Source organism: Wolffia australiana, chromosome 2, assembly GCF_029677425.1.
Source record: "Wolffia australiana isolate 7733 chromosome 2, ASM2967742v1".
NCBI lineage: Eukaryota > Viridiplantae > Streptophyta > Magnoliopsida > Alismatales > Araceae > Wolffia > Wolffia australiana.
In genome coordinates, this window is record NC_135836.1 from 18,550,187 (window position 1) to 18,565,796 (window position 15,610).

Below are 15,610 nucleotides of genomic sequence, written 5' to 3' on the forward strand. Positions count from 1 at the left end.
TTTATTTTCTAATCTTATGTTCAACATAACAGACAGTCTAGTGTGACCCTGAAATTCTTAGAGCACAAATGTTATCTGTCCTTTATGAATGGTCAAATTTTAGATCAGCCCAACTTGATTGGATTATTCATGTGACAAGGGTAATCAGATTTTTATGAATATGATCATTTTATCAAATTATTTTCACAGTAAAAAACCAGTGATATTTAATTTTTCATTTCAAGTGGAGGCCATCATGCATCGTTTTTGATATGTTTCTTGGGTAGTTATTAACACTTTAAAATTCTTAAATGGAATTATACTTTTTAACAAATAGAAACTAATGCATCCGATGTCAGCTATCAGGTGCACAGTTACTTGAGCGCAAATTCAAAATAGCCTTGCAGTGATATTTAGGTTAGTTATTCCCATAAATATAACAATACTAACTATTTAATTTGTGCATGAATGACAAGGAAGTCTTTGATTGGAGGATATAGATTAATTTCGATTACCAATAGAATGGCTTGAGGTCAAAGATGCTTATTTCACCATGTGACCTATATATTGGTCGAAAGTCCAAAAGATATATGGGATGTTCCTATTGGACTCATGAAAAATTATCTTCACCAGAAAATTTTTAAGGAAACAGCTATCGAGATTGGGTGACAACAGATTTCAAGCTCTGAAAATCTCTTGTTGATCCTGGATTTTGAGACCTATTATTATTGATTATTGGCTTTCTCCTGATGATTTTCCTCGGGCTGTTCAGATGCACATTTTCTAGATGTATCCACATGATCTTCAGAATGCTGGATTGTCTCTTCTATCCCTTGAACTGAGTTATCATAAATCCAAGAAGATTTCCTCATCATACATTCTCACTAGAAGAAACACTGAAGAAGGAAGAGCAAGAGAACAAACGGAGGGCACTCAACAATGACTTGCATGGGTATCAAATGTGGGCGCTAATAACATGCATCATGTACATGCATATACATATTCATGCTTTTGAAGCCTAATTCATACATGATGATGCATTTTATCATTGTTTTAAGTGATTTTCTTCATGGAAATGGCAATCCACCAATTCCAGATTTTTTAAATAATTAAGGATAATTATATGATTTAATGATAGTTGACTTCTCTTAAGGTTAACTTCTTTTGAGATTAATTATTCTCTTGAGTTAAATGATGATGAACTTAAGTGGAGGAGAAAGACAAGAAGAGGACAAGAATATCTGAAGGAGAAGTCAGAGTCAACTCTTGTAGTTGACTAAGATCTTCCTCATAAAGTCAAAATTAGAAAAAAGAGAAAAAAGAAAGGGGGTCCACGTGCACAACTAACGTGGCAGCAGCATTAGTTAGCAACACGCCAGCAAGCCAGTGCGATGCGCAATAGGCAGGGGCCCTGTGTCTGATGTGGCTGTGCCACCAACTAGTAGCGCATAAGCGAGCCAGCACAGTGCGCACACGCCAGCTTGCGTGCGGGGTGCCCAAGAGAGACATAGGAGTTTATTTTAGAAATCTTCAATGTGGAACTAAATTCATGACTTGAAGTTTTGCAGGTGTGACATGGCGGCTTCCAGGGCATTGAATGCGGTGTCACCAAATCGTGATCGTTAATGCAATGTACTAGGGTGAACAGACCACAGCTCAATGCAACAAACATACAACCGTCGGATCAGAAGTGGACGACAGAGATCAGAGGCCCACCACGTCACAAAACATATTTCTCTCTCAGCCGTATGTTCTCACTTAAACAGATCGGACGATTGAGATTTGCTGAGTTCTTATTTCATCGCATATAAACTCTCTCTCCTCAGACGGTAAAGGTATCATTGAATCCTTTGAAATCTGAGCATGAAGCACGGTTCTTCAGTAAAATTTCAAGAGTTGATTGCATTGAAGACTGAGTGATGCACATTTTGGCCCAAGAAGCTCACAAATTAGTCAACAGATGAGTGAGATTTGACTCCTTCAAGCAACGATACTGACAAACCAGAAATCAGGTTAAAATCATCCCTTAATATCATTTTAAGGCTTAAGCTTTGAAGGAGTTGGGTAGGAAACGTGGATTTCCTCTCACGTTTGACCCCACTAGCATAGATTTTGATTTTAATTTAGATTTAGGCTCGAATTGAGCTATAAACTAACATTAAAATCACTCCCTTGGCCTCAATTTCCGGAGGCAAATTAAATCAGGGATTTCTGTCCCAAAAGTTAGCAATGTAGACTGATTCCTGATTCAGTTAAACTTCTGTAGACTGAGGTTTTTCTGGATTTGATTTCATCAAATTTGAGTACGAATTGACTTTGGAATTCAGCATTTGACCACCACAAATTGACGTGAGTCACAATTTCTGGATCGTAGATTATGACCCTGATCTCTCACTCATCTCTTAAACAATTGACAAGATTCTTGTGACAACAGAGGTGTCTACTTGTTACTTATCCTTGGACAGCTTTAACGCACGAGTTGGTTTCCATTTGACAATGTAATTCTCTGTTGACCACTACATGCTCGTGTTTGTTGCCAATTGCCAAAGACAACTTGCAGAAGCTCTTTCTCTGTGATTTTTATTCTAATTCTCAGGTTTAATGTAGAACTAGAAGCGTCTCTAAGTTAGATATCCATTGCGAACAATATCATTTGATTCTGATAAGGTTTGAACAAAATATCCTCTCGTGCGTTCTGATTTGGAGATCTTAACTTTGATTGGTCATAACTTATTGATCAACCATCAATTTCCTTCCATTTCAGTGTCATTCGATTCCTCTTGTTGAGAAAATTCCATTGGATTCTTAAAAATTGGTTGAGATTTGGCCTTCAATCAGGTGTTGACTTTTTGTTGTGTTTGTTGGTCAAAGTCAATGACTTTGACTTTGACTCGTCAACTGTGATTGCAAAATTCGGATTTTTGAAGAAATTAAGTTTCCTCAAAGGTCATCTTAAAAATTTTCTCCCATTTTACTCCAAAAATTCTGAAGTTTGAATAGTAGGCTAAGTCAACTTAGGAAAGTCAACCTTAATTCCATGTGGATTCAACCTGCACTCCTACTATACTCGTGTTTGAATTTATAGTCAGAGTCAGAAGTTCACAGTTATTCACTCTTAACTAGTCGTGTAAGTGTTGGTTCTTGATGCGCGATCTGACATTGCGCATTAGATGCCCCTTAAAAGTGTAACCACCAACGTCCAAAAACCTTATGCGGCTAACTTTCTCAGCTACTGTATCCGATGAATTAATAACTTCAATGGGCCAATAATCTTTATTATGATGACCTTCTTGGTAACTATCACGTATTGATTTAAATAATAAAAGATCAATTTTGACCCAATTAATTGGTTCAGTCTCTGGCTCGTGGGGTGCCAAGCTACACCTTGTGCTCTAACAAAAACAAAGGAGTATAATAACTCTCTCATGGAAATTTCTTCCACCAGTCACCATCTATGTAAAGTCTCTTATCCGCTTGATATTCCTAAGATGACTGAGGGTATGGCCAACTATAAAACCCTAACCAATCAGCTCAGTTAGTATTGATGCATTTCGGAAATCATTAGAGAACTACTTCTTTGATAATTTTGCTACTTTGGCCAAGGACTTGATTGCATCATCTTCCTTGGGTTGTGCCCTCTTATATCAAGAATTGCGAATTCCATCTTGACTACTCAATCATCTTTGTGAACTTCTTGCTGCACCTGAGCTAAGATGATTCATAATTCCATGAATAGGAACACATAAGTCATATTCAAATTACAACCCTTCATACACAAGGTGTCTTTGGTGACTCAGTTCTATGGAACACTTACATTACCAGTACATAAATCAACCTGATTGACAATTAGGTATAATAAGATTCAGGGATTCATGTGGATCAATTCAGTGAAGCCTTTCCCTAAAAAATGCCCACTTTCTATCCTAGGTGTCTCCACACAAGTGGCTACATGAATGGCCATAGTCACCATATGAGTTGGATTAGACAATGCTATTCTTTCCAAATATTTTGAAGTCCATCTCAAGTATCCTTTGAATATGATATTATGAATATACATTTAAATAGCAATTATCTACTTACTATGATCACATCATATTTCACTCGATCATTGCATGTATTCAAAGACTTAATTATAAACATCAGAAGAAAATAATAATGAATAAATATTTATTCAATGAATATAAACAATATTTGATAATGTTATTGGCTTGTAGGCCACAATATCCATCATCTCCTTGGGGAGTGAAAAACAAGAATTCAATATTTTTTATCTTGTGATTAGAGGATTATAAAAGATTATTTGTTGATTAAGAATATGGGGAGATGAGAAGGCTGATAACTAAAGGTTTATACACATAATTATATGGACATAAATGAACATAATAAGTGGAGAGAACAGGTGGAGTACAAAGGAATGGTAAGAATGGATGATGTGTATGGATGTTATGGATGAGATGTATGTGAATGGATGTGTATGGATGCTATGGATGAGATGTACGTGAATGGATGTGTATGAATGTTATGGATGAGATGTATGTGAATGGATGTGGATGGGTAGATAGATAGAGAGATACATGTGGATGTATGTAGATAATGTCAAGAAGATGAAAAAGAAATAATCACAAGAATGCTTGCCATAGATCCATATATTCCATGAGGACCAAGGTGATCGGAGCCAATGGGAGAGCCCCTGCACTAATAATTCATTTTATAATTTGAACTGAGAAGGAACGCCAGAAAAATTTGATAGATCATGAAATTACATTCTTTCACTGGGTCTACTAGCAGAGGAGCAATTCCAATATGATTTTACATTAATAAAGGGGTCTATTTGTATATCAAACTATATGGATAGAAAGAGGAGAGAAACAAAAATCTATGCTCATGTTTCAAATTCAAAACTTCTTATGTATCATCTGATTTGAAATGGAATCATTCACTACGGTCCGGTTTTCTCTCTTAAGATTTTAAGCGTGCCACAAAAGTTATGGAAATTGGCAAAAAATTCTAAAATGCATTAATTAATTCCATCAAATCTATATAATGTTAAAAAACATCTTCGATAATAATGTTGAAATTATATATATCAACTCAAACAATATTATTCATGAATAATACTTTTTTATAAGAATATTTACATTTTATGAGCCAATAAAATTAAGGATTTGGTAGTTTCATTGGAAAATGTTATTCAAAATCATGTCATTTCTTTACTTAAAACTGTCATGTTCAAAATATTTTTGATTGAGCAAACGTAGGCAGAGTTACTAAAAGTAGTGACATATGCCACATCATTACTTATTAATGAAGATAAATCATATTCTCTTTTGAAGTCATATCATTTATGTTCCTCTAATCAAATATTCACTGGTTTCTCCCTACTATTTCCTTCAATTATCACACAATCTTTGCACGCGAGGCAACAAGTTATCAGAAAAAAATAAAAGAAATATCATAAAATATCTCATTTGAAAACGACTTTTCACCCGTTGACCCCTATCTAATAAACACGCGTCCTTAACAAATTAAAAAAAATAAAATTCCCAGTCTGCCTGATAATAAATTAATTGCCGTGATAATTACGGTGTTTAGCATTGTTAAAATGCTAACATCGAGTGTTCAGAGCGTTCTTCATCTTGGCCGGATCTCATCGATCATCATGCACAGATGTAGAGATATTCTCTGATCTTGTGTCTTGAATTCTGCCAGCGCCGCAGACCGCAGTTAGGTGACCATTCAACAGGGCATCAACGCTTTATATTCGCATCTAGAACTTTAATCAGATTCTTTCCACTGCAGATTGCCCACGTTAGGGCGAAAATCCCCTTTCTCGACCAGAGCGCTTAGATCTGCGGGATAATCGTTGGTTGATTCGGTATTGTTCTTATTCTCTGCTCCGATTGACGTAGAGTTAATATCTTTGATCGATTTCGTGTATTTGAGAGCTTGTTTTCAGTGGGAACTTTTTTTTGGGTGCTCAGAGGGGGAGATTGAATGGCGAACATCGATCTTGAGGGATTGTTGAAGGAGCTGCCCGGGGATGGGCGGGTGCCGAAGACGAAGATCGTGTGCACTCTTGGGCCTGCCTCGCGATCTGTTGAAATGGTGGAGAAGTTGCTTAGGGCCGGGATGAACGTGGCGAGGTTCAATTTCTCGCACGGGTCGCACGAGTACCACCAAGAAACTCTGGATAATCTCAGGATTGCGATGCAGAATACTCAGATCCTTTGTGCAGTGATGCTGGATACCAAGGTGCGTTGATTCTCTAATGTTTATGGCTGATCGTTTCTCTGATTCTGGTTCTGATTCCTTGTGACCAAAGCCTGCTGGACGAGACCAGTTGTATTGCTTTGTTATTTTCGTGTTTTTTTCCTTCTAATCTAGACTTTCTCCTGATAAAAGAGAAGACTTGAAATCTTCTTTCTCTTAGATTTTTCGCTGTCCATCGATTGGGAATCTATGCAGCAAGAAGAAAGTTTATCCCAGACAAACAATTGTCAGCTTTTTCCTGATCTCCTGATCAAGATCTCTTCTTTTTTAATTGAGTATTTTCATTCGTTTCTCGTTCCGACCCGTCAATCTTGCTGCTCTTCTTTTTGGCATAGCAGGCCTCCGGGAATGAACTACCGCGAAATGTTTTTATGATCATGTAACCAGTACAGATCTATGAGATGTAATATGTCGTGAAACCTGTTGAACAGAAGAAAAGATTATGAATCTCGGCCGCTAAACAATGTTTTTGGGCTCATCAATGTACTTTTTCCCCGATTCTTGTCTTTCTATTTAGTTCTTTCCTAACTACGAATTACAAGCCTCTTGCCGAAGGACGAGTCCCATCATTCAGTCCAACATGATATTCTATAGAAGAAATAAATTTTCTCTTAATATTTTTTGTCTACAGCAGAGGTGCGCCGATCTATCAAACTATTTCCTTGGGATTTTATTTCAAAATCATTATATTCCACTGCCATTTCAATCTGTGTCTCCGACATTTTGAGAAAGTTGAATGCAATCCTTAATTTTCTAACTCAACATTTTCTCAAATCTCCATCTTTCCCTTTCTTCTGTGATCTTTTCAGTAACCGGAAATCTTTCTGCACTGAGCTTTCAAACAATTTTCTGAGGGATTATATTTTCAAATCATTTAATTCGAATCCCTTTTCCATCATGGACTCCAAAAATTTGGTAAAGCGAATTACAAACATTTTGTTTATTAGAACAGTTTCTTAATTCTCTATCGCTCTCTCTTGTTCTTTATCAGGGACCAGAAATCCGAACAGGGTTCTTGAAGGACGGGAAACCCATCCAACTGAAGGAGGGTCAAGAGATCACCATCTCCACTGACTACGACCTCAAGGGCGACGAGAGCACAATTACCATGAGCTACAAGAAGCTTCCCGTTGATTTGAAGCCAGGCAACACCATTCTCTGCGCCGACGGCACCATCACGTTAACAGTTCTCTCGTGCGATCCCGCTACCGGGACCGTCCGATGCCGGTGCGAGAACACTGCTGTCTTGGGAGAGAGAAAGAACGTCAACCTGCCCGGCGTTGTCGTTGACCTGCCCACGTTGACCGAGAAGGACAAGGAAGATATTCTCGGCTGGGGCGTGCCCAACAACATTGACATGATTGCCCTCTCCTTTGTGCGCAAAGGCTCTGATCTTGTGAATGTCCGCCGGGTCCTTGGTCCTTACGCCAGGAAAATTAAGCTGATGTCGAAGGTATGATTTTTTACGCCATGATTTTTTTTCTAAAAAATCATGTCTTTTCAATTTGTTCCATGCGTTAGCTAATTAGTCTCTTCAACTCTCTTTTTTTTTTTTCCTCGTGCTTGGTATTCATTGTTTATCTGGTGATCATATCTCCCTCCTTTCTTCTCTCCATTTCTTGGAGATCACCTTTTTCTCTCTCTGTCCGGCTGTGACTATCTCGCACCTCTCCTTCTCTCTCTGCCCATTGCTTTGCACTTCACACACATATCTCTCTCTGTCCATCTATTGGCGATTACCCATCTCTCCCTCTTCTATCTATCATATGGCAATCCCATCTCTCCCTCTTCTATCTATCATATGGCAATCCCATCTCTCTCTCTCTCTCTCTCTCTCTCTCTCTCTTCTTCGTATGGTGATTCCCATCTCTCGCCTTATTCCTCCTGTGGCAATCCCATCTCTCCCTCTATCTTTCTCTCTCCTCTCTCGATAATGATACAGCGATCCCACCTATCTCCCTCTTCTCTCCATAATGATACAGTGATCTCTCATCTCTCCACAACGATACCACATCTCTTTCTCCATGATAATATCCCACATTAATGCTTTCTCCATGACACTATGGCAGTCATAGATCTCTCCTCTGTCTCTCACACATGCGCGATTTTGGGGTTTGAAGGTGGAGAACCAGGAGGGGGTGATGAACTTCGACGACATCCTGCGGGAGACAGACTCGTTCATGGTGGCGCGAGGTGACCTGGGCATGGAGATCCCCATCGAGAAGATCTTCCTGGCCCAGAAGATGATGATCTATAAGTGCAACCTCCTGGGCAAGCCCGTTGTGACTGCCACCCAGATGCTCGAGTCCATGATCAAGTCCCCCCGCCCCACCCGCGCCGAGGCCACCGACGTCGCCAATGCTGTCCTTGATGGCACAGACTGCGTCATGCTCAGTGGTGAGAGCGCAGCCGGCGCCTACCCCGAGCTCGCTGTCCGTGTCATGGCCAAGATCTGCCTCGAGGCCGAGTCCTCCATCGACTATGGCGCCATCTTCAAGGAGATGATCCGCCTCACTCCTCTGCCCATGAGCCCGCTGGAGAGTCTTGCCTCGTCAGCTGTCCGCGTCGCCAACAAGGCCCGCGCCGCCCTCATCGTCGTCCTCACCCGTGGCGGCACCACCGCCAAGCTCGTTGCCAAGTACCGGCCCGCCGTCCCAGTCCTCTCCGTTGTCGTTCCCACGTTGACCACCGACCTCTTTGACTGGATGGTCAGCGACGAGGGTCCGGCCAGGCAGAGCCTGGTGCACCGTGGGCTCGTCCCCTTGCTGGCTGAGGGCTCGGCCAAGGCCACCGACGCCGAGTCAACTGAGGTCATTCTCCAGGCCGCCCTTAAATCGGCAGTCCAGAAGAAGCTCTGTCTGGTTGGAGACCCCGTCGTCGTCCTCCACCGCATTGGCACCGCCTCCGTCATCAAGATCTGCATCGTCAAGTGATTCATCAACGGCCCAAATTGTCTCTCATTCTCTCTCTAATCGTGGCTCTCTTTATCTCTCTCTCTGCTGTTCTCTGTTTTATTATGTGTTCTGCGAAGACTCGTTCATCTCTGATCTTTATCCTAAAACATCTGTCAGCTGCAATCTCTTTATCCAAACTTCATCAACTTCATCACAAGTACCAATAAACATTGATGACATCGATGTTGATGGTTGGTGATTTTGGATGGACTGAACGGGACTGAAACAAGGATCCACTCAATCATCCATCCATGGCATTTCATACCACCCAGGTTGACATCCGTCCCTGATTAGCCATCATGACCATTCCATCAGCTGTCCTGTTCCGTCATTGGTGCCTGATAAAAAACAGAACAGATGATGGGTGGATGGATGATGGTATGGAACGGCAGCAGTCATCCGTGATGTCACACGTCGCGGTGACGGCAACGTGATGTTGACGGTGACAAAATTAGGGGCCCATGACAGTGATGGTGACGGATGACGAACTAGGCGTGACGGTGACACGACGGGGACGGAGGGTCTCGGACGAGTGACGTGATGAGACGGCCGTCACGGATGATGGCCGTTACGGATTTTTAAAAATGACCAAAAAGCTTGAAAATCATTAGATTTAAGCTTTTTGATGGCCGAGATTTAGCCACGTGGTGTCGCTAACTCGATTTCTTGACATTTTGCAGAAAAGTCCCTGCATTAATTCGCGTGCGCAAAAGGATGCCGTCCAGAGATAATTGGAGATATGCCCCTCCAATTCTCTCTCTCTGCATGGTTGTTTTTCTCGTCGCACGTGACGGTGTCGTTGTCCAGTGACGGTATGCCGCAAACCATGACGGTGACGCAAACGTGACGAATTTTTCTGAAATCCTCGGACGTGTGACGGGACCGTGTTGTGATGAAACTTTTGTCACGTCACCATCCATCATGAATCGTCATCCGTCCCATCACGTCCCTGACGTGCCGTTGCGCGACCCATCCAGGAGGGTCGTCGTCCATGTCCATAAGAATCATCATCCCCATCATCAAAGGCCCCCATCTTTCTACATAATGGTTGTCATCCCCGTCCTCAGTCATCCTCCGTCAACTGTACGTCATTCCCGTCATCAGTCCACCGTCATCTCGGACGGATGACGGAAGATATTCCGTTCAGTCTTCCGTCCATCAAGCCAGAAGACAAGGGATGACGAGATTGGACGGAACGGATGACGGGTATTCCTCCGTCCAACAAGAGATAAACTTCTTTGCTTGGGCCGTCTTCTTGCTGGGGCATGGCCGTGGGCCTCGGCGCTCCTTCCCGGAGCTTCGCCGCCGGCAGCGGCGGCGGCGGCGGAGGCGGCGGCGCTGGGAGGAGGAAGAAGAAGGTTTTTCTTCATAGTGTGCCGACGAGGTGTTTGATTCAATGCCGAACACGCGAACCGGCGACGAAGGTCTACGCCGTATCCGATCTGCACACGGACTACTCTGAGAACATGGCCTGGGTCAGGGGTTTGTCGATTGATAGCTACGCTAGCTCGGCTCTTATCGTCGCCGGCGATGTCGCGGAGACGCGCGAGAATTTCGCTGCCACGATGAAGCTGCTCAAGGATAGGTTCCGCCGCGTGTTCTTCGTACCCGGAAATCACGATCTTTGGTTGCGCAAGGAAAAAGGGTTGTTCGTAAGTTGGTTTTTACTGCACCTCTCGCTGCATCAATTGCCTATGAACTTGTTATCATTCGGCGAATTATGGGTTCAAGTTTGCGTTTGATCGCTCTATCTATTCGATCTTCTCTGCGGATGCTGAATATTTATTCTGTCAGTCTCACGATTTTTTCTTGCTGTGCTGCGAGTAATTGATTAAAATTGTGAATGGGTATGCATTAGTTCACGGATAATGAACGCAGATTTTAAGCGTTTTCATCACTGCTATGTTCTTTGGAGCTCCCACGATTTCTTTATCTCTATGGTCCGATTAATAAATTGAATTTGTGAATGGGTTTGGATTTATGGGCTGATAATGAACGTAGATTGTAAGCGCTTAATCACTCCGTTTCAGCTGCATTCTCTGGAGAAGCTGAACGCACTGCTTGATGTATGTAGAGAACTTGGAGTTGAGACCAGCCCAGCGGTTGTTGGCGATGTGGGCATTATTCCTCTGTATTCTTGGTACCATCAGGTTTGTTCTCCTGAAGTTTAAATATCATATCTATATTGTCTTCTGATCAACAAAGTTTTAACCTTTTTTTTCTTTTCCCCTTTTTTTCCTAGAGCTTTGACAAGGAAAAGGATGTATCAGGCATCCGGATACCCTCCATAGACACTGTAATTTCCAGAAATTATTTTTCTTCATAATTTTATTTTGTTTCTTACATCTGAGCTAAAAAATTCGTTTTTTTTATTTTGGAGGTGTGCAAGGATTTCTATGCATGCAAGTGGCGTCAAGAACTTTCTCCGAAAGATACTTCTCTTGCCATTTGCTTCGATTCCATGAATGAAGTTCATCGTGACTCAATCGAACAAATCCAACAAAACGCCCTTCATATAATCACTTTCTCTCACTTTGTTCCAAGGTGCCTCTGCTTTCATCCTAGAACCTTTTTTTTCATCTTATTCATTCACTAACGATTTTCTTTTAGACAAGATCTTTGCCCAGAGAAGAGGATGCTGTTCTACCCAAATCTTCCCAAGATCATCGGCTCTGATCTTCTTGAGGAGCGTTTGAGGTTGATCCATGGCGCCAATGGTCAGCCTTCTGCATGCCATGTCTTCGGTCACACCCACTTCAGCTGGGATGTTGAGCTCGATGGGATCAGGTGCATGATGAATGTCTAATTTGTAGTGAGATAGAAGGTGCTGATTCAATACAAATATCACATTTTCTAGTGAGATAGAAGATGCTGATTCAATACGAAGATCACATTTTCTAGTGAGATAGACGATGCTGATTCAATATAAAGATCACATTTTCTAGTGAGATAGAAGATGCTGATTCAATACTAATATCACATTTTTCTAGTGAGATAGACGATGCACCAATTTGCTCACCAATTTATGATGATTTCCTGATGTAGATATGTCCAGGCTCCACTGGCCTATCCTAGAGAGAGAAAGAGAAGGATGAATGGCGGGGCTGAGTGGTTGCCGTTCTGCATCTACGACGGGGCATTGACCGCGCGGCTCACGTCTTGTCGGTGGTCTGAGTACTACACTTTGAATAAAAGAGACCCAAACAACATTGACCTTGCACCTTGGGTCGCAAGATTTTACCAGCAGCAGCGCTGATTATTGACATTGGATGAAAAATGCCGAAATGGCTTGCTTGATGGGCATCTATCTCTCTGCATAAATTGATTTCACCATGATTCTATCTCATGGCGAATGTATTTGTCAATTAGCAAGCAACTTGTTGCCAGCAAAATTCAAGAAATGTGGCGTCGAAAACAGAGGCGTCTTAAGTTAACTTATCCCAAAATTTTTTTGACCATGAGTAAATTGAACAAATATGATTTCAAGAGCCCTAGGTAGGAGTGGTTGATTCTTTTCTCAAATTTTTTTCCAAAAGCCAAGGGTGTAGATTACCATTTTTTAGTATAATGAGATATTATTTTCCTACAGAAAATTGAGGATATTATATTGGTTCACCTCTTATCTCATATTTTCCACTCATAGAGATCCCATCCTAGTGTTAGCTCTTAAGATAAGTACTTTTTACCTAAAAGATGGATGAATTAGGGGGGATTCAACGTTTTCCAATTATAAAGATCTTTTAAGTTCTCTATAAGATGATTCATTATGAACCATATTTTAGGGGCAAAATGCATCATTTAGTATTTCCACTTTGTACCACAATATTTATATTTCCTTATTGAATCAACTGAGAGAAGGTACTGATTTTAGAGAATTGGTTAAATAGGGTCGAGAAAGAGAGTTTATGATTGTATTTTTAATTTATTTAATATAAAAGGGATAATATTTTAAAGACTATTATTAATAAATTATAATAAAGAAGAGAAAGGAGCATAACTTAGGACCGTGAGCATTGATAGACAAATAGTGGGTGACATAATTGGAATGGTTGATGTGGCAGCAAAATGGAAGATAGTGGCCTGCACGACAGTTGCGCCTTGTGCCTGCATGATAGCTGAACATTCAGTGGCAACGTGACATGTGGATATTTTTGGGTTCTAGAGGTCTTCATGAGGATGAAGAAATCAAAAACATTCCACACCGGAAGACAAACGGAATTGAACTACATCGATAAAATCATTGAAACGAAGTACCTGTGCACGGATCTCATTCGTGATTTCTTGGAACCCAGAGCGAGATAAGTCAAGATGCTAAAGTGTGCAGTCTCTAAATGTATCCACACGGTTCTCTGCACGTCGAATCTCCTCCTTCTCATTGATGAGCCCCATTCAATCTTCGTCATCATCATTACATCGTCCCGATTGCATCAAGAGTGGAGAGGGGATGTGGGGACAAGGGAGAAAAAGGGGAAGGCCCCTCAACAATTCTGGCCTGGGTGAATTTTGTTCAGGGCCTTCCTGTGTTTTTACTAACTGGGTATTTTTCATAAAACCCCCAAAACTTAAGTAAACATTTCTACGTCCAAAAGACCATTTGTGTGTGACCCTCTAGGCCCATATATCAGTCTAGTTAATGACTCGAGCGGCCTAATGACCTTTATTGTCCTTTTAGATTATTTAACTATATCATGATATAGATTAATTAAAGTCGGATCGATTTAACCCTATCGATAGGTTGAGTCTCCAACACATGGGGTGCCACGCTACACCTCATGCTCTAGAAGATACAAAGAAGTGTGTATAGACTCATTCATGGAACTTGTTCACCATTGGTTATCATGTATGTGTAGTCCCTCATCCACTTGACACTCCTAGGAAGACTTAGGGTATGGTCAACTGTCAAACCCTAATCGGTCATCCGAGTTTGTACGAATGCGTTCAAAAATCGTTTGAGAATTCTTCTCCGATATTTCGCTGCCTTGGCCAAGGATTCATTCCATCATCTTCCTCGAGCTGTCACCTCTTATACCAAGGGCAAACGATCACATCTTGACCACTCAATTGTCTTCATGAACTTCTTGATGTACCCAAACTAAGACCGTTTAGAATTTGATGATTAGAGACACATTGACCATAGTCAAAGTACAACCGTCCGTCCACAAGACATCTTTGGTATCTCACGTCTAAGGAACCCTTACACAAACGTGACGTGAATCAAATTGATTGACGGTTTGGTATAATACCATTCAAGGATTCTTACGGAACAATTCAGTGAACTCTTTTCCACTAAATAGCACCCACTATCTATCCTTAGTGTCTCCGCACTAATGGCTACGTGACCGCCCACACTCATCATATGAGTGAGGCTAGATAGTGCTAGGGATGGGAAGTTTGTGTTTCGTCGTCGAACGAACACTGTTCACGAATGAATGGAGGAAAATTTCAGTTCGTGTTCGTGTTTGTTTCTTTAGTGTTCGTTCGCGAACGAACACAAATGACATATGACTTTAGAAACTTTACTTTTTATGAATGAAACCAACGAGGTATCTAACCTTGCCTTTAAAATTTCTGTAACTGAATATCACTAGTAACTTGGTGGTCTATCTGAATATTAGATTTTAAGTTAGATGATCAAAGATAGGGAGACACCAGATTTGAAATAAAATTGTCACTCTAACTGAATAGTACATTTCATTACAGGAATATTAATAACGCCACTAATCTATTTCACGAAAATAAGCAGTAGGTTTGAATTTTTTTAAGCTTCGGTATGGTTTTATCATTTTCAACAGTATGTACTTTTTTTTGGCGTTAGTCACAAGATGATTATTTCTCTGAAATAATTAGTAGATGTGAAATCACTAGATGCTTTGTAGTTATCTTTCATGGAAGTAATAGATAGGTGGAAAAAAAAACTTTGAAAAGTACTAGTATAATATGTAGACATATAATTAAATCTATAGTCCACATGCATTAATCTATATTTGATGATTCAATCAATACAAATATTGTTAGAGTTCAAACTATGAAACATGCATTCATTGGCTAAATTTCAAAGTTGATTTCAATTTGAAAAGTAAATAGACTGTTATGGCAACGGAGTTTCAAAAATATCAAAATAGTGGATTACTCGATGAGCCATCTATTGCCGCCCCAACGGGTTAATTCGAATAGTTCTAGAGAAGCGACGCGACTAACATTACATTGGACAGAATAAATCATTGTTGGAGTGAAGTTGTGATGCTCCCAAAATATGTTGTGATTCCATTGAGTGTTGACTACTCTTCCATGTCTTGCGTAGTTGTGGGGCTCAAACATGAAGTATGGTGGCATGAGAGACAGGATCTCTATTAAGATGCGCTTCGTACTTACCCCAATTAGCATGTCTTGGACTACAAAGAATGGTG

General features: G+C 40.8%; 2 protein-coding genes across 6 annotated transcripts; both read left to right on the forward strand.

The window, feature by feature from the left end:
* Window positions 1-5,557: 5,557 nt before the first annotated feature.
* On the forward strand, window positions 5,558-9,326 carry LOC144717121 (Pyruvate kinase family protein). Of its 5 annotated transcripts, none has more exons than XM_078571246.1 (5): window positions 5,558-5,707; window positions 5,779-5,854; window positions 5,936-6,231; window positions 7,241-7,702; window positions 8,370-9,326. In XM_078571246.1, the coding sequence occupies exons 3-5, from the start codon at window positions 5,974-5,976 to the stop codon at window positions 9,180-9,182; spliced, it is 1,533 nt and encodes a 510-aa protein (XP_078427372.1). In that variant the 5' UTR covers window positions 5,558-5,707; window positions 5,779-5,854; window positions 5,936-5,973; the 3' UTR covers window positions 9,183-9,326. The 5 variants fall into 5 exon arrangements, with proteins under 5 accessions (XP_078427372.1, XP_078448572.1, XP_078427373.1 ...); XM_078592446.1 differs by having other exon boundaries at window positions 5,559-5,707; window positions 5,961-6,231; XM_078571247.1 differs by having other exon boundaries at window positions 5,593-5,702.
* A 1,120-nt stretch (window positions 9,327-10,446) lies between these two features.
* Window positions 10,447-12,637, forward strand: LOC144699909 (uncharacterized). The gene is made up of 6 exons (XM_078571248.1): window positions 10,447-10,855; window positions 11,234-11,353; window positions 11,446-11,499; window positions 11,584-11,747; window positions 11,814-11,990; window positions 12,249-12,637. The coding sequence occupies exons 1-6, from the start codon at window positions 10,469-10,471 to the stop codon at window positions 12,457-12,459; spliced, it is 1,113 nt and encodes a 370-aa protein (XP_078427374.1). The 5' UTR covers window positions 10,447-10,468; the 3' UTR covers window positions 12,460-12,637.
* Window positions 12,638-15,610: the final 2,973 nt, after the last annotated feature.

Coding starts and splice junctions, on each gene's coding strand:
- LOC144717121 (XM_078571246.1), top strand. CDS start 5,974: ATGGCGAACATCGATCTTGAGGGATTGTTGAAGGAGCTGCCCGGGGAT. Junction 6,232..7,240: donor CAGTGATGCTGGATACCAAG/GTGCGTTGATTC, acceptor GTTCTTTATCAG/GGACCAGAAATCCGAACAGG. Junction 7,703..8,369: donor AAATTAAGCTGATGTCGAAG/GTATGATTTTTT, acceptor TGGGGTTTGAAG/GTGGAGAACCAGGAGGGGGT.
- LOC144699909 (XM_078571248.1), top strand. CDS start 10,469: ATGGCCGTGGGCCTCGGCGCTCCTTCCCGGAGCTTCGCCGCCGGCAGC. Junction 10,856..11,233: donor GCAAGGAAAAAGGGTTGTTC/GTAAGTTGGTTT, acceptor ACTCCGTTTCAG/CTGCATTCTCTGGAGAAGCT. Junction 11,991..12,248: donor GTTGAGCTCGATGGGATCAG/GTGCATGATGAA, acceptor TTCCTGATGTAG/ATATGTCCAGGCTCCACTGG.